The sequence below is a fragment of the Rhinatrema bivittatum genome, chromosome 4 (assembly GCF_901001135.1).
Source record: "Rhinatrema bivittatum chromosome 4, aRhiBiv1.1, whole genome shotgun sequence".
Taxonomy (NCBI): Eukaryota; Metazoa; Chordata; class Amphibia; order Gymnophiona; family Rhinatrematidae; genus Rhinatrema; species Rhinatrema bivittatum.
Genome location: NC_042618.1, coordinates 146,389,000 through 146,408,241, shown reverse-complemented (window position 1 = coordinate 146,408,241; position 19,242 = coordinate 146,389,000). Strand labels below are relative to the sequence as shown.

The window sequence follows — 19,242 nt, the reverse complement described above, 5'->3', positions numbered from 1 at the left end:
GCCTGTGTGTGAGAGAATGTGTGTGTGATTGAGAGCCTGTGTGTAAGTGAGAGAATGTATTTGATTGAGAGCATGTGTGTGATTGAGAGAAACTGGTCAGAGAGCTGATGTGTGTGTGTGTGTGTGTATATGTGAGAGACGATGAAAGTGACTGCTCAGGGAGATGACTGATGTGTATGTAAGAGTGTGAGACATTGGTCAGAGAGGTGCCTGTGTGTGAGAGAGAAAAAAGCATGAAAGTGAGAAATCTGGGTATGTGAGAGAACATGGGAGTAAGAAGCCTGGTGTTGTGGGGGTGTGTGTGAAAGAAAGCATGGGAGTGAGAAGCCTGATTATGTGAGAGAGAGCGCATGGGAGTGGGAAACCTGTGTGTGTATGCATGCATGCATGAGAGAGAGACTGGTTGGTAAGGTGACGGTGTATGTGAGAGAAAGAGACTGATGTATGTGAATGTGAGAGAGAGAATGTGATTCAGGGTGAGAAGCCTATGCAGGTGGAGAGCGAGCATGGAAATGAGAGACTGGTGTGTGTGTGTGTGTGTGAGAGAGAAAGAAAGTGATTATGGGAATGAGAAGCCTGTGCATGTGAAGAGTGAGCATGAGAGTGAGAAACCTGGGTGTGAGTGAGAAGCCTGTATATCTGAAAGAGAACATGGGAGTGGGAAGCCTCTGTGTGTGCGCGCATGAGAGAGATCAAGTGACTGGTGTGTGCTTGTGTGTGTGAGAGAGAGAAAGTGATTATGGGAATGAGAAGCCTGTGCATGTGGAGAGAACAAGCATGGGAGTGAGAGACTGGTGAGTGTGTGTGAGACAGAGAAAGTGATTATGAGAGTGAGAAGCCCATATATGTAAGTAGAACACGGAGTGGGAAGCCTGTGTGTGTATGGCATGAGAGAAACTGTTCAGGAAGGTGGCTGGTGTGTGTGTCAAAGACTGGGAGATGATTGGTAATGGGGGCATGACTGGTATGGTGTGTGTGTGTGAGAGACATGGGCCCTAAGGAAGAGGACCATGAGTAGAGAGCTTAGCCTCTACTGCTGCTTCTGGTGTGTGCTGCGGCCTGCATGGAAGAGGAGTAGGAGAGCTGCTGGAGGGAGTAAGTAAAGGTTGCTTTTTAAGTTTATTTTTCTTGATTGACTGCCATTTTAATTATTTAATATTATTTGATGTCTGCTTTTTTGAAATATTTTATTGGTGTTTGGAGAATGTTTAATAGTTTTTATGAGTTTTTAATTGTTGGATGTTATTCTGTTCATAGCTGTTTTGAAACATTTATTCTGCTTATTAGTATAGTTTTACAATTATTTCTGTGTGGTGATCTGTAGCTGCTTGCTAGTTCTGTTTTCCTAATAAGAGGTGTATTGGTTTTTAGGGCCTGATTTAATATTTGTAGTGTTGCCTTTTCATAGATAGGGTTGCTCCTGTTTTGAGTGTATTCCATAATACAAGTGTAACTGTGTGCGGATTAGTTTGTGCATTACTACAGATCCTGGGAGTATGTTAGGTCGGTTCTGTGTTTGTTACCGAGATGAGAGATTTTACTAGCATGTAAGCGTTTGTATCAGTCTTATTTATTGTGTTTTCTCAAGAGGACATGCATTGGTGGTAAACTGCTGTCTTTTCATAAGTAGGGCTATTGAGCCTGGAAGTAGAAGGAGTTTGAGTTGCTGTTACTGAGATACCAGAGCCAGAATATCTATTTTGTAGGGTGAGTTGTATGGGGAATGTCATAATTTTGCTTTACATCCATTATTGTGGGTCAGGGGGGTTCCCGTGGATGCAAACTGTACTTTTACATCTAGCCCCGAGATAGTCACATGTTCAGTGTGTCACGCATGCGAGAACCATCTGTCAGGTGTGTCCCGGCCAAAAAAGGTTGAGAACCACTGCTCTAGAGCATTAGTTAGCATTCCGGATTTTATTTTCCTTCTGAATGTTTGGGTGGATATATTTTCAAAGTTTTTATGTTTTTTGTATATAAGATCTGCCTTGATTAAATGGTGGTCAGACCATGGGATTGTTGTTTGTTTAGTCTTTATATAATAATTATTTGCAAAAATGAGATTGAGTGTATTACCAGCTTTGTGGGTGGCCTCACAGATGTGTTGGGTCCATCCTAAGGCTTCCATTGCTTCTAGGAACATGTCGCATAAGATGGTCATGGTGACTCATTTACATGAAGATTAAAGCCTCCTAAGATGAAGGTTGTCTCCAGGTTAGGGAATTCTTTTGTGAAAAGTTTGATTATTGGTGAGCAGTCTTTAAGGAGAAGACCAGGAGAGCAGTATACAGTCTGATATTGATTTGTTTCGATTTTAATATGGAAACTTCATATGGAGGGAAGAGATCAGTTTTTTTTAGTGTTAAATTGAGTTCTTTTTTGCAGATTTAGTAAACCTCCACTTTTTCTTTTTTTGTCTTGGTATGTGGAATAGATTGTAGTTTGGATGAGAGAGTTGATTTAATAGTTTATTATCCTTGTTGTTTAGCCAGGCTTCAGTTAAACAGAATATAGTTGCTTGTTGCTCATTAAGAATATTATTTATTAGTGGGATTTTTCATGAAATAGATTGTTTAGCAGTATTAGGATGAACCAAAGGCCTGTTTTGATGTTTTGATATTTTTGTAAATTGCTGTAGAGATTTATTAGCTTTGGTAGGATTTTGTTTTTGTTGCTCAGTCGCCTTTTTTTTTCCCTTTGATCTGTTATTGGTTAAACTTTGCTTTCTAATTCCACATCTAATTGTGATTAGACGTTTGAGGTAGTGGTACCTTCAGGTTGTGAGGACGGTGGGTGTCAAGGACTGCAATTCCACAGTAGGTGAGGTTAGCAGGAGGTGCAGTCCGCAGGTGGTATGGACAGAAGATCCACAGGTGGTAAGGTCTGAAGGAGGTTTGCAGGTTGATTTGGGGGTGGTGGGGTGGGTGGTCTCAGCTGTCCCTTGGTACTGGGGACAGTGAGTGGTGGTTCTCAGTGTAGGGAGTGTTTTTGCTTGGGTAGTCTCCTTTTGGTTGTTGTCTCGGCGCAGGGTAGTAGTTTCCTCAGTTGGTGGTGTCCTTCAGGAGTTGTAAACAGATGTAATCTTCTGGTGAGGGAGTGGTAAATCAGAGCGATAGAATCTTTAATCTTCTTACACTTCAGGCACGGAAGGGAGGGAGCACCTTTAAGATGCTCCTCGCACTGCGGTCTGGTGCCAGTGGTCAGGCTGCCCTCCCCTGTGTTGCGCGGTGTTGCAGCCGCTGTCTTGTTCCTGCCGGTGGTGGAGGTGGGTGGGCTTTGGGTAGGGAAGCAAAACCCATGCATCTGAATAGGTCTGGCAGGACTCAAGGAAAGAAAATTAGCAGGTAAAATCCAGTTTTTCCATACAGAATCTCAGTTCTTTATACATTAGCCTCCCTCTTGCACAAAGAGCCACTCACAACTGTTGCCTCTCTTGACACACACAAAATCGATCTCTGTCTGTCTCACACTGGCTCACATGTACGGCTGTGGAAAGTTGCACTGAGTGTAAAGAATTCCTTAGGAAATTTTGAGTGCTTCATGGAATTCATATTTCCAATCTTATTTCAAGATTTTACCACCAGAATACATTTTCTTTATGGCTGTGAATTAGTTTTCATATGATCTTCATGTCCTTTCCACAACTGTCTTTTGTTCTTTTTGTTTCCAGTGAGTATTTGGCTATCTTCAAGAAGACTGTGGCAATGCATGAAGTTTTCTTGTGTCGAGTGGCAGCACATCCTATTTTGAGAAAAGATTTAAATTTTCATGTATTCTTGGAATACAATCAGGATGTGAGTATATTCATTGTGGTGGTTTGTGTTTTGCATTTTAATACAAAAATGACATGAGAAAAGGGTTTGGTTTTTGACAGGAAGGTTACAGGGAGCTCTTTATCCAATGATGGTTGGGTGTAAGATTTAGTTTTGTGTTTATGAAGTTTTGCCTAGAATCCTCTAAAATCATACCTTCCAGTTCTAGAAACAAGTAAACTACTGCACTTGCGATCATCCTGCAGTCTCATAAAATCTGACTCGCTAGACATTTGTCAAGTAGTTTGCAATTTGTGGCAGCATTTGTGGATCTAATGTTTTTTTTCCCTTGTTTAGTTTTCAAAGGTCTTCACTATTTTTAATTACAACCCTGCACATTGCAGTTTTTAACCATCCTTCCCTATTTATTGCAATTTTTTTAACATTCTCTGAAAACAAGGTGAATCACTTAGTGATAGGTAATATAATCTTACACTGACATAAAATACTTTTCAGAGGTTTGTAGGAAAAATCTGAAGGGCTTATGCAGCAGTTCCCTCAGCGGCTCATGTTTTTCACTGATATGCTACATTAGTTTTTCAGATTGGGTTTTCAATGTTCTGGTTAGTAAGCTCCATTTTTGCTGAGGCCTCTTTACAGGCCTTTCTGACTGGGGATCTCTTCCCCCCCCCCCCCCCCCCTTCCCCAGACTGTCTGATGTTCAGTATCCACTTTCTGCACATAAATATTGCATTGGCCCCATAGACTCCCTCTCTGTGGCACCCACGCACCGTCACCCCCAGGGCTCACAGTCTTACACACACTCACTCTCTCACATGGGCTTGTTCTATCTTTGCTGTGAGTGGGACAGCCTCTGCTCGCGGATTGCTGGTGCTTGCTCCATCTTAGCTGCGAGCGGGTCGGCTTCTGCAGAGAGTGAAGGGGAGGAGGGAGGCAAGGGAAGTTTGAGGATGGAATTGTGTGGCAAAGATATGGTGAGGGTTGGATGTAAGAGAGTTTGTCAGAAGGACATAGTAGTCTTGGTGAGTTCAATAGACTGGAAAGTGGTCAGCATGAATTTGACGTGTATGAAGTCTGCATGGGATTTTAGCCAGAGATGCTCTTCAGAGCAGGTGCAGGGATGTAGGTAGTGAATTCTAGGGGTGAGCCAAGGCTGGGGTTTAATGCACCTTACAGGATGGGTAAGAGGAGGGGCAAGAGTGTCTGAAGAGAGTATAGTGTTGTAAGAGTGAAATCGCGAGTTATGACATGTATTTGCATCTTTCAGTTGAGTGTTCGAGGGAAAAACAAGAAAGAAAAACTTGAAGATTTCTTTAAAAACATGGTGAAGTCAGCAGACGGAGTCATGGTTTCTGGAGCAAAGGTAATATCTTTTTACATTACTATAGGGAATAGCTAACTATTTTTATTTCATTTAGGTTTTATACCTGAGGCAATGGAGGATGAAGTGACTTGCCCCAAGTCAGAAGGAGCAGCAGTGGGATTTGAACCATGGCTTTCCTGGTTCATAGCCTGCTGCTCTTATCACTAGGCTACTCCTCCACTCTGAGGCAACCAGTTGTTTCTATATGCCACTGACTAGGGCTTAAATTCAGCTGGAGCTGTCTAGAGTTCTGCTCCCATAAATATTTTCAGTAATAATGCTAGCAGTGCTAGTGAGCGTTTTCAAACTTCTCAGGCCAGCTGTGCTGATCTTCCAATGCATTAGATCAGCACATCTGGTTTGTGGGTTTTGAGAATGCTTGCTTGTGGTGCCAGGTATTGTGTGGGTGAGAAGAGCAGCATGTGGTAGAAGGATTGTGCTGGGGGGATTCCTGCTAAGATGGCCTGAGTGCACTTTCCTTCCCTTTCCTTTGGAGCGATTTTGTTGTGTGGAGAAGGGGGAAGCAGATTCCGGGGAAATTATTCCTGAGAATTTAAGTCCTGCCACTGACTTCCTTACTGTGGGAGCATATACTTTCCTTTGCTGGTCTCTTTCTAGATATAAAAACTACAGTTGTGTGCAAAAGTTTAGGCACCCCTAGTCAAATTATATGTTTGAATAAATTTCTATGTGAACAGAAGCTAACACCTTTACATAGTACAAAACTAAACATAACATATTTATGCAGTGTTTAATGCAAAATTATTTATTTGCTGATTTTAGTAGATTGAAAAAAAAAGTGAATAAGGTATATGGAAAAGTTTGGAGACCCTTCCCCTTGATTCATTACTACTCTTTTTTTTTTTTTTTTTTAAAAAGACCCAAAACTCGATTGACTGCTTAGGCCTTCTGTTAATCAGGTGAAGACAATTGCGTAATTTAACAAACTCTACTGATTGTTTTGTCTACCTTCAGCATCTATGGGCTCCTCTAATCAGCTGTCTGAGCATTTGAAAACGAAGATAATACACTCTTAGAAAGCAGGGGAATGCTATAAAAAGCTCTGTAAATGTTTCCAGTTAGCAATTTCAACTGTAAGAAACATTAAGAAAAAGCAAGTTTGTTTACGGTAAGCAATGTTTCCGTAGTTAGCAGGATGAATTAGTCATGCTGTCTGGGAAGTGTCGTGACCCGAAGTAGGTGGAGTCTCCTCAGCTAATAAGAGTTTTGACTCTGTGTGTCTGCGCGGTGTTGTTCCCGCGTGGTTCCCTCTTCTCCTCAGTTTCTTTGTAGCCAAGCGAGAGGTAAGGTAGGTTAGTGTGTCCTGTAGTTGACTGTCTAGGGAGGAGGGAGGGAACGCATGGCTAATTCATCCTGCTATCTATGGAAACACCGTTTACGGTAAGCAAACTTGCTTTTTCCCATCGATAGCAGGGCTGAATTAGCCATGCTGTCTGGGAGTCCCAAGCTCCCTGGTTGTGTCCATGTATAGTGCTTTTTTGAAGGTTTGGACAGCAACCCTTAAAGTGGTAGACAGTCTCATAGCTTTTGTGTAGTTGATAAGACTGCTGTGCCCAGTGCTGCATCAGAGGTCATTTGTTGTTGAAGGGAATAGTGAGATGTGAAGGCATGAATGGAGGACCATGTTGCTGCCTTGCAGATATCCAGTAGAGGGACATTGTGCAAGTGAGCAACTGATGCTGCTGTGGTGCGTATCTGATCTGCCTTTGGCTTACTTTCCAGTTTGATAGAATGTTTGTTGTAGTAAAACAGAATGCACTGTGATAACCAATTGGCTATAGTCCTTTTTGAGACTGGCTGGCCCGGATCGTTGGGGTTAAAGGAAAGGAACAGCTGAGAGGACCTAGAAGTGGACTGAGTCCTTTGTTTGTAGTAGGCTAGAGCTCTTTTACAGTCTAGAGTATGTAGAAGTTTCTTCCGGTCATTGGCATGTGGCTTTGGCATAAAAATGGGGAGAGTGATGGTTTGAGATGAAAGGGGGAAACCACCTTAGAGAGAAAGGTAGGGTGAGGGTCGGAGAGTTACTTTGTCATGGTAAAATTCTAGGTAAGTGGTGTAGTGAACCAATGCTTGTAGCTCACTGACATTCCGTGCTGATGTAATAGCCACAAGAAAAACTGTTTTCCATGTCACATATTTTATGTGGCTGGTCTCTAGTGGTTCAAAGGGTGATATCATGAGTTGTTCCAAAACTAGAACCTAGATATTAGTGGGTGATTTGATATAGGCAGATCGTTGTGCTGTTCATGAAACGCTGCTATAGCGCTAATGTGAGCTCTGACTGAAGTGGTAGCTAAGCCCGCTTCGTACAGGATGTATAGATATTGTAGTAATTATGAGACAGTAGCAGAGAGAGGATTTATGTTCCCAGGAGTGCACCAAGTTAGGTAACGATGCCATTTGCCTATATAGTTATCTGGTGGAAGGTTTCCTGGGTGCGATGAGGATGTCTTCCACATTTGTGGGTAAATGAAGATGATTCAATACCTACCGTTCAATCTCCATGCTGGGGAATGAAGCGATTGATTCAGCGGGTGAAGAAGAGAGCCTCCTTCTTGTGTTAGTAGATGTGTACTGTTCTGTAGCAGTATTGGTGAGCGTATGGAAAGCTGTATCAGATACGCATACCATGGCTGCCTTGGCCATCCTGGAGCGATGAGTATCATGTCCACCGCATCTTGTGTACACTTTTGAACTGTCCGAGAAATTAGTGGAATGGGAGGATAAGCATACATCAAGCCTGTCGTCCATGGAATGAGGAAGGCATCTGGGGCGAACCGTATGCTGCTGGGATAAATGGAGCAGAAGGTTTGAACTTGTCTGTTGCTTTCTGTGGCAAAAAGATCTATTGACGGAAAACCCCATTGCTGAAAAATGTTTTCCGCTACTTCTGGATTTAGGGTCCACTCGTATGGATGAAAAACTCTGCTTAGACGATCTGCTGTGATATTGTCTAGGCCAGGAAGGTAAGTGGCTTGGAGTGAGATTTGAAACTTGATAGTCCAATGAAGTATTCAAAGTGCTTCCCAACGCAGAATCCAAGAACCGGATCCTCCTCCTTTGTTTATGTAGAACATTGCTACTTGGTTGTCTGTATACCCCATGAGGTTTGAGTGTTGGATTTGAGTGGAGAAGGTTTGAAGTGCTTTCCAGATCGCCCAACGCTCTAAGAGATTGATCTGGTACATAGACTCTTGGGAAGTCCAGAGACCTTGTGTTTTTAGGTCGCCTGGGTGGGCTCCCCAACCTTTCCTGGACGCGTCCGTAGTAGACTGAGCTGATGCGGAGGTAGACAGAAAGGGGCTCCTGTTGATAGGTTGGAAGGAGAGATCCACCATCGAATGTCCTCCTCCATCGTGCTGGTAATGTGAATCTTGGAGTTGAGCGGTTGCAGAAACTGAGACCACTGTGTCTTTAGTCCCCACTGTAAGCGGCGCATGTGCAGTCTGGTGTGGGGAACTACATAGAGGGCTGCCGCCATATGCCCTAGAAGTTGAAGGATTTGGCGTGCAGGTGCTTGATGTTTGTTGAGTAGGCTGTGCCCTAAGGTCATAATAGTGCGCATCCTGTCTTATGGAAGATAGGCCTTCTCCTATCATATTGATGAGAGCTCCTATAAACTGAAGAATCTGTGTAAGTTGTAGTTGGGATTTTTTGAAGTTGATCCAGAATCCCAACGTTTGAAGGCAATTGATCATACGTAACGTGTGCCTCTGGAGAGTGGATGGATCGGAAGCTACTATTAACCAATCGTCCAGATAAGGAAAAATTTGGATCGATAGTTTCCTGAGATGAGCCACCACCACTGCTAGACATTTTGTGAATACCCTTGGGGCTGAAGACCGACAAAGGGGAGCACTTTGTATTGGTAGTGTGAACTCTGAACTTGAAAGCAGAGGTATTCCCAAAAGGAAGGGTGTATTGGTATATGGGAATACGCATCCTTCAGGTCGATGGAACATAGCCAATCTTGGGGTTGTATCAGAGGTAGGATATTTTTGAGAGAGGTCATTTTGAACTTCTCTTTCTGAATATGTTGATTCAGGAGGCGGAGATCCAATATAGGCCGGAGTCCTCCCGATTTTTTTTTTTTTTTTTTTTGGAATGAAAAAATATGGGGAATAAAATCCCTGATTCTGATGTTGAAGAGGAATTGTTTGGATAGAATTCTGAAGTAGGAGGTTGGATAACTCCGCATGAAGGGATGATGAATGGGTAGTTGCATCTTGTACTGGAGACAGATGAGGAAGAGGTGGAATCCCTTTGAAATTGAGATAACCCTCCCTGATCATGCTGATCACCCATTTGTCTGAAGTGATGGAGTCCAGTGGTTTAGAAAAAATTGGAGACACCCTCCTATAAAGTCTGGAGGTGGCTGTGGCTTAATGGTACTCAAAAAGACGATTGCTGTTTTTGCTGTGTCATCGTTGCTTGCTTCTGTTGTCTTTGTTTAGGTCTTTCCCTGGGTGTAGACTGGGGTGTGGACCTTGGCGGTACCTACGGATGTTGTCTATATTGTGCATATGGTCTAGAATATGACCTTGGGTAATACCAACGACGGTAAGGTTGAAAATACCTCTGCTGAGATTTTTGAGATTCCGATGGGAAGGTGAGAGATTGTACTGCTGCACTTTGTTCTTTCAAACGGGAGACCGTATCTGTGAACTGGTCACCAAAAAGATTGTCTCCCCCGCATGGAATGGCTGCCAGCTTGTCATGAACATCGGTGCGAATAGTGCTTGCTTTAAGCCAAGCCAGACGCCTGGCGGCTATGGCTGAAGCGAAGGTTCTTCAAGAGGACTCAAATGACTCATAAACTGATCTGAGCAAATGTCTAAGTCCTTCCTCTAAATCCAGGAATGGTTGTGGGAGAATATTATCTTGTGAAAGACAGTGGGCGAAGTTTTTGAAGAGTCTCAAATAAGTATTGTGTAGTATAAAATTGATGGTGTCGAATCCTAGATGTCAACATGGATAAACCTTCTTTGCGAAATCATCCAAACATTTGTGTTCTTTGTTTGGAGGGGCGTTGGAGTGTAATTTTGAGCGTTTTGCTTTTGCAAGAGCAGACTCTACTACCACTGACTGATGAGGAAGTTGAGGGGATTTGTAGATGGAAGAGTTAGGGATCTTATATTTAATGTCAGTCTTCCTAGAGGTTGCAGTCGTGGAAAATGGGGTTTTCCGATTTTTTTAAAAGGAGGTTCTGCAATACTGAAATAGGTGGTAAGGCAGTTGGTTCTGCCGGGTTTTCAAAAACTTTTAGATTGCCCATCATTTCAGTTCTAGGATCTGGGATTCTTCCTGTTGGAACTTGGAGGAGGGTACCTATTTTCTCGATGAATTTGGAATAGGTTAAGTCCTCAGGAGGAGAATAAGGCTCCTGTAATCCCTCTGGTGGGTCCGATGGTAATCCGGTAGAAGAGTTAGACGAAACCATAGAAACATGTGAAACAGGGCTCGTTGGATAGTGTTTGGGTTCTGAACTAATGTCCCCTGTAAGAGGATCCGGCGAAGGGGGTGATGAAGAATGTGGAGAGACCACTGGTGGAACCTGTTTTCCTTGTTCCGGGTCTTGAAAAAATGAGGATAGTGCCTCTGATATTTTTGACATTGCAGATGCTGCAAGAGTTCCCTGCGGAGGGATATGCAATTTTTGACTTTTGTGTGGAGGATAGCTAGTCTGTAGTGATGTATCCTCCTGTGAAGTATTCCCACTGTAAATGTTGGGAATTGCATGAACTTGCTTTGGTGTAGGCAGAGCTGATCCTGCTGAGAAGGAGTGTGTACTGAGAGGAGAATGTTGTGAGGGAACTGATTCTGCGTCTGAGAGAAGTTCCACTTCAATTTCCCGGCTAGATGTAGAGGAAGTAGGAGAGTGTTCCAGATGCTTCCTCTTTGTTGTTCTTTTGGAAGGATTATGTTCCAGAAGGGAAGGCTGTATTTTACTATGAGATTGCTTGAGAGAAGCATGCTCTGTAGGTGTTTTCTTGGTGGCTGTTTCAAGTGTTGATAAATGTTTTGAATATACAGCCTGTTTGGCACCATGAGTTAAAGTGGCATTGTCTTTTAACTGTATGATGTGCTTTATGGCGGCCCCGTGCTTCGTTATGGAGCATTGCGTCGAAGCAATGTCCTGCTTAGGAATGATTGACACAATAGAATTTGCCACATGCGAATTGTGCAAGGGTCAGACTAACTTAGAATTCTGAGAGTATATTTGATCCAACAGTAATAATTTCGTTCTGCGAACAGAGCTTGTTTAAATGCTTTTTTTAAATATAGGAGAACAGATAACCCTCTCACTGAAAGACATGCGCTTAAATCCTGTGCTTGAGTTATAACAAAAAAAAAATCTATTACAGAGCAAATACGCCAGATGCATAAGAATTGACCCACCAGCAGGTGGGATTTCAGTCTGTTCAGATGAAAAATTTTAAAATGTAACAAGTTATTTCTCCTTCTGTTTTCGATAAAGTGCTGTACCTAATGTGTCTTAATATTTGTAAATCAAAATATCTAAAAACTGAATTGAACAAATATCGAACTATTAAGTGACCTGCAAATTAGTCTGTGTTAAGCCAGTTCACAAATGCTTGCAACTGGTTTACTGTTGACAACTGGAGGAAAAATATATCTGTATATTTCGAACAACACTTAGTGTATGTTAAAAAAAAAAAAAAAAAAAAAAAAGGAGCAATATGAAAATTGCTCTCCAAACTGCGCAATATAATGTTAGCTATACTTGGCTCCATCATCATTCTTATCGCAAAACCATAGTGTTGCAAGTAAAACTCATGTGAATGACAAAAATTTTGTAACACAATCTCCGCCAATCTTAGGACAAATTCAGAAGGAATGCACTGAGGTTTTGGATGCTGATCTAAGATAGTGGCTATTGATCGCAACGCAGCATCTTGTGGAATGTTAGTATATGGGGAACAGATACTTAAAGTCACTAAAATGTCAGGTGCTTCCAAATAAACTGTAATTAAAATATTCATCATAATTTTGGAATCCTTTATGTAAGATTTTGCTTTTGTCACTTCATCTTTAAGAAATACATTCATAAATAGTAACAAGGCTCCCAATACTGATCCTATTGATGCCAAACTTGGTGATTTCAGAGGGTCTATTACTCATTTGTGTATTTTAAGTATGGTATAAAAGACTGGAATCTTGGGTTGATTAGGAGTTAGAAAAATCTCTCGTCTTATCCCAGGGCAAGCAGAATGCTAGTCCTCACATATGGGTGACATCACTGACGGAGCCCTATTGCGGGAAAAACGTCTGTCAAAGTTTCTAGAAACTTTTGACTGGCACAGTGAGGCCACTGAGCATGACCAGCATGCCATAATATTTTCTGCCACAGGGGTCTCATTCTAGTCTTTGTTTTTCCGCGCTGCTGCAAGCATCACGGTTATCGGAGCCCTCTGAGACTTACACTCAGTTTCTGACTAAAAAAAAGTCATTATTTGAAAATCTCTCCCTCACGGGATCTCACTCTTTTCTCTTCTTCACCGGCTAGTGAAGTTTTTCAGCGTTTATATTTTAATAACGCTAATTCAAATTTTTTCTCTCAGTCATCGACTGCCGTCGATATCACAATGGCGTCAGGTTTCAAAAAATGCCCGACCTGTAATCGCACCATGTCGATAACAGACCCGCATCTAGAATGCGTCGTCTGTTTAGGTGAAAAACACGACATTTCCTCCTGTCAGCAATGCCAAGAGATGACACCAAAAGGAAGAAAATTGAGACAGGAAAAAATAGAACAACTTTTCCATCTACAATTGATTCCTTCATCATCGACTTCTTCAAAATCATCACCGGCAAGAGCTCCAAAGAAAATTTTGCTGAAAAAGCGCCGACTGGACAGTTCGGGAGACAGACACCCGCCAACTCCATCGACTGTATCGATACGTTCGGATACAGAGGTAAGGCCTAGACATAAACACAGTCATCGGCATGCCTCGACATCACCGACCGTTTCCTCCCATGAGGAACCGAGCGAAAAACGGCCTAAACACGGATACCTCGCTGTCGCCTAGGCCTCCCTCGGTAGAACCGGCTCCACCACAAGTAATACTATCTCCGCCTCCACCGGTGCTGAGTGTTACCCCAGTACCACAAGACTTGACATCTTTCATAAAAGAAGCGGTACTGCAGGCCATAAAGGAGCATATACCGGTGACTACACAGATGCCGGCGATATCGCCGATGCCGGTGACGTCTTCTTTACCTGTGACGTCACTGATGCCGGTACAGCCGATACCGATGACAGATACGGTGCCGATGCCGGGGGAATCCCTGATGCCGCGGACATCAAGAACACTTACTCCATCGACCTGATTTGATGGATTAAACCGACCTGATTAAACCGACCTGATTTGATATTTGTATCGAATGTTGGTATATAAAAATCCTAAATAAAATAAATCGATGCCGATATCTATGCCTCCTCTCTTTTCGGAGATCACATCGATGCAAACCACATCTTCTGTTCAAATATCGGTGCCTATTGTCACCTCTGCACCGTCACAAAAGAAAACTGGAACATCAACGATGCCATCGAAACATATCAATCTTCGATACCATCGATGCCACACACTTCATAGACGATGCCGCTTCCTACTGGGGCCCCATTATCAGAAACAGCATTGTATTCCATTATACAGAAGAAATACCAGGATTTATTGGACTCTTTACCTTCAAATCCACAAGAAGAGGACTCTTTTTTCTCCTCAGGACCCTCTACCAGGGCCCTCTGGTTTGATTCCTCCACCAAAACCTGTGCTGAAACACAGCACACTCCAGATTATGACACATGGAGTGATACTGCATCAGACACTTCTTCTGAAACCTTTATGTCTGATCCTTCACCACCACACCCTAGGAAACAATCCCCTCCAGAGGATCTTACCTTTTCCACCTTTGTGCAAGACATGGCTGATTCTATCCCCTTTAAATTGGAATCAGAGCAGGATCTCCGCCAACAGACCCTAGAGGTCTTACAATTTGTTGATCCTCCTAAACAAGTAATGGCAATACCCATACATGATGTCCTCCTACTACTGCAACATCGACTGTGGGAACATCCCTGTTCTGTTCCCTCAGTAAATAAAAGGATGGACTCCACATACTTGTTTCAAGCCCTATGCCTGGCTATCAGAAATCACAACTACCCCACAATTCAGTAGTTGTGGAATCTGCACAGAAAAAGGCTAAAAGAACAAGAGTTCACTCATCCAATCCTCCTGGAAAGGACAACAGGTTTTTAGATTCTCTTGGCCGCAAGGTATTTCAAGGTGCAGTGCTCAATTCCAGAGTATTCCAGGTATTTCAAGGTGCAGTGCCCAATACCAGAGAAACCTCTGGAAGCAAATGGAATAAATTCTTCCATCTCTTCCACAAGAATATAGGGAGCCTGCACAAAACATCATCAACAAAGCTTTCGAGGCTGGTAAACATGAGGTAAGAGCTGCATATGATGGTTTCGAGACAGCTTCACGGGTGGCGGCCTCAGGCATTAGTGCCAGAAGGTGGGCCTGGCTCAAGGCCTCAGACCTTAGGCCAGAAGACCAAGATAAATTGGACCTCCCCTGTACAGGGGACAATTTATTCGGTACAAAAGGACAAGAGGCAGTGTCTCAGTTGAAAGAACATAATGAAACCTTGAGACAACTTTCTTCCCTTCCCCAGGACCCCACTGCACATGCCACCCGTAGACCTCCAAGGAGAGACATGAGACGGCCTTTTTACCATCAAAAAAGATATTATCCTCCTGCGTCTAGGCGCAGGCAATCCAGAACCCAGCAAAGAACACAATCACGTCAGCAAAGAACAGCTAGGCCCCAACCTGCTCCTCAGACAGGACCTGCGGCAGGCTTTTGAAAATCCATCCAGGGAACTCAGCCTCTCCATAAATCCTCGACCAGAACTCCCAGTAGGAGGGAGATTATCCAAATTTTACCACAATTGGGTTGCAATAACAACAGATCAATGGGTTCTGTCCATAATATCTCGAGGATACCAACTCAACTTTCTCTCAATTCCCACAGAATTTCCACCGACTCAGGTTCATCTCAACAAACATCACATGTTTCAACTACAAGTAGAATTGTCCACCTTTCTGAAATCCAGGGCTGTAGAACCGGTGCCCCGGTCTTAGCAGGGCAGAGGATTCTATTCCCGGTATTTCCTTATTCCAAAGAAAACCGGGGGCCTACGTCCCATCCTCAATCTCAGAAATCTCAACAAATTTCTCAAGAAAGAGAAGTTCAGGATGGTTTCTCTAGGCACCATGCTTCTACTTCTTCAAACAGGAGATTGGCTGTGTTCTCTGGATCTTCAAGACGCTTACGCTCACATTCCAATATTCCCTCCTCATCGCTAGTACCTGCGCTTCATGGTGGGTCAGCAGCATTTCCAATTCAGAGTTCTGCCATTCGGACTTGCCTCTGCTCCCAGAGTATTCACAAAATGTCTAGCAGTAATAGCAGCATACTTGCACAAACAAAGTGTCCATGTGTTTCCATATCTAGACGACTGGCTCATCAGAAGTCCATCTCTACAAGGAGCTCTAACTTCTCTCAATCAAACAATCACTGTTCTCCATTCGATGGGTTTTCTCATCAATTATCAAAAATCCCATCTTACTCCATCTCATCTCCTTCAATTCATAGGAGCAGAATTGAACACCACCCTTGCCAAGGCCTTTCTACCTGAAGATCGAGCAGAAACACTATCCCTATTGGCAAACTCAATTCATTCAAACAAACGAGCAACAGCGCACCAGTTCCTAACTTTACTAGGCCACATGGCATCCACAGTTCATGTCACTCCTACAGCAAGACTAGCCATGCGAGTCTTTCAATGGACTTTAAGATCACAATGGATCCAAGCCATTCAACCTCTGCATTCTTCAATTCAAGTAACCCACCAGCTACGTTCATCTCTACTTTGTTGGGCGAACAAGGACAATTTGCGCAAGGGCCTACCCTTCCAACAACCAGTCCCACAGATAACGTTGGGTTGGGGAGCTCACATAGACACTCTCCAAACTCAGGTGACTTGGACAAAACTCGAAGCAACATTTCAAATCAACTTCCTGGAGCTTCGAGCTATACGCTATGCGTTGCATGCGTTCAAGGACTGCCTTTCATACAAGACTGTTCTAATCCAAACGGACAACACAGTAGCCATGTGGTACATCAACAAACAGGGAGGTACGGGCTCGTATCCCCTTTGTCAAGAAGCTGCACAGATTTGGGGCTGGGCCCTCAACCACTCAATGTTTCTCCGGGCAACTTATCAGGCAGGCATTCACAATGTAGTGGCAGATCGACTCAGTCGTCAATTCCAACCACACGAATGGTCCCTGGATCCCTCAGTAGTGACCAGGATATTTCAACATTGGGGACAACCAACAATAGACCTCTTTGCGTCACATCTGAATCACAAAGTGGAAAAATTCGGTTCTCTACAGAAAAGAAGAACCAGCCAGCCAAGGACGCCTTTGCTCGCCCTTGGAACTCAGGCCTACTATACGCGTATCCTCTGATACCACTCATAACCAAAACTCTAGTGAAGCTACAACAGGACAAGGGGTCCATGATTCTCATAGCCCCGTATTGGCCTCGACAAGTATGGTTCCCCACACTTCTAGACCTCTCAGTCAGGGATCCAATTCGCCCTGGAGTAGCTCCCACTCTCATAACTCAGGATCAGGGCAGGTTGCGCCATCCCAACCTTCAATCCCTATCCCTGACAGCATGGATGTTGAAAGCTTGATTTTACAACCACTCAATCTTTCAACCAATGTATCTCAAGTGCTTATAGCTTCACGTAAACCTTCCACACGAAAGAACTATTCTTCCAAATGGAAACGATTCATCTTGTGGTGTAGGCAAAACAATATTGATCCTTTCACTTGCCCCACTACTTCTCTACTAGACTACTTATGCCATCTTTCAGATTCTGGTCTCCAGACTTCATCTGTAAGAGTCCATTTCAGTGCAATCTCATCTTACCATAACAAGGTGGGAGATGCACCTATATCCACACAACCTCTTGTCAGCAGGTTTATGAGAGGTTTAACTCAAATTAGACCACCAATTCGACCTCCAGTCACAGAATGGGACCTGAATCTGGTTTTAGCAAGACTAATGCATTCTCCTTTCGAACCCATAGATTCCTGTGATCTTAAATTTCTCACATGGAAGACTATCTTCCTCATAGCCATTACATCAGCTAGAAGGGTTAGTGAGTTACAAGCACTTGTCACGTACTCACCCTATACAAAATTCCTACATGACAGAGTAGTTCTCCGTACACATCCAAAATTCCTCCCCAAGGTAGTTACGGAAATCCACTTGAACCAATCCATAGTCTTACCCACATTCTTCCCAAGGCCTCATTCTCACCAAGGAGAACAGGCTTTACATACTTTGGACTGTAAGCGTGTTCTATCCTTTTATTTAAACCGCACTGCAGTCCACAGGAAATCCAATCAACTTTTTGTTTCTTATGATTCAAACAAACCGGGTAAAGCTGTGGGTAAACATACTGGGCCGGATTTTAAAAGCCCTGCGCGCGTAAATCCGGCCGGATTTACGTACGCAGGGCACTCGCTCGCGGGCGCGCGCAAGTCCCTGGGCTTCGTAAAAGGGGCGGGGAAGGGCACGTCCGGGGGCGTGTCCATGGTCAGGGGGCGGGACCGGGGGCGTGGTCGAGGCCTCTGGACCAGCTGACGGGTAGGGTGATGGCGCGCCAGCAGTCTGCTGGCGCGCGCAGATTTACACCTGCTTTCGGCAGGCGTAAATCTGCCAACAAAGGTAGGGGGGGGGGTTTAGATAGGGCCAGGGGGTGGGTTAGGGAGGGGAAGGTGAGGGGAGGCGGAAGGAAAGTTTCCTTCAAGGCCGCTCCGATTTCGGAGGGAACGGCAACGCGCGCCGACCCCGGATTTTAAATCCAGCGTACTTTTGTTCACGCCTGGTGCATGAACAAAAGTACACGCGCGCGTAAATTTATAAAATCTACCCTACTCTCTCTAACTGGTTGGCAGATTGCATACAGTTTTGCTATGAAAAAGCAGGCCTTCCTCTCCAAGGGCGAGTAAAGGCACATTCAGTAAGAGCAATGTCAACCTCAGTAGCACACTATCGTTCAGTGCCAATTCTTGACATATGTAAAGCAGCAACATGGAGTTCTCTTCACACCTTTGCGGCTCATTACTGTTTGGATAAACAGGGACGACAAGATTCAGCCTACAGACAATCCGTTTTAAAGAACTTGTTTCTAGTCTAAACCCAACTCCTTCTACATCCAACTTGCTGTGATCTTCGGCTGACTCATTTCAACTACAATAATTCACTATTGCCTCAATCTGAAATGAATCGGCCTCTAGCTTGCTAATCACCCATATGTGAGGACTAGCATCCTGCTTGTCCTGGGATAAACAAAATTGCTTACCTTGTAATAGGTGTTATCCCAGGACAGCAGGATGTAGTCCTCACGAAACCCACCCGCCACCCCGTGGAGTTGGGTCTTATTCCAATTCTTGGTTTACTATTTTAATTTTGCTAAAGCTTATTGCTACATACGAGACTAGAGTGAGACCCCTGTGGCAGAGAATATCATGGCATGCTGGGCTTGCTCAGTGGCCGCACAGTGCCAGTCAAAAATTTCTAGAAACTTTGACGGAAGTTTTTCCCGCAATAGGGCTCCGTCAGTGACGTCACCCATATGTGAGGACTACATCCTGCTGTCCTGGGATAACACCTATTACAAGGTAAGCAATTTTGCTATATCAGAAAACCCATCTCTTCTGCTATTTTTAGTTCTTACATGATCAGTCACTAAGTTCGAAGTGAGATCTTTGTCAAGCTTGGTATAAAACTGTCAATTAAATTGTCTGCTTACTTGATAACAAAACAAGTGTTATTTTAAATCTTCCAGTGCAATTCTTTCCTCTTGGCTCAAATTGTGTCTAACACAAGGTTATGTTTGTTTTTAAAGGTCATCCAAAAAATACCCAAGGCACAATGGTAATATTTATTATAAAAGAATCCAAAAGAATTTTTT

The 19,242-nt window shown here is 43.6% G+C and overlaps 1 protein-coding gene across 3 annotated transcripts in view; it reads left to right on the top strand.

Moving 5' to 3' along the window:
• The window catches only part of SNX6 (sorting nexin 6), a 108,549-nt gene that overhangs the window by 36,500 nt on the left and 52,807 nt on the right, over positions 1-19,242 (top strand). For all 3 annotated transcript variants that reach the window (XM_029598940.1, XM_029598939.1, XM_029598941.1), the window contains exons 6-7: positions 3,671-3,794; positions 5,041-5,136. In XM_029598940.1, the coding sequence (XP_029454800.1) occupies positions 3,671-3,794; positions 5,041-5,136 (220 nt within the window). The remainder of the gene's footprint in view (positions 1-3,670; positions 3,795-5,040; positions 5,137-19,242) is intronic.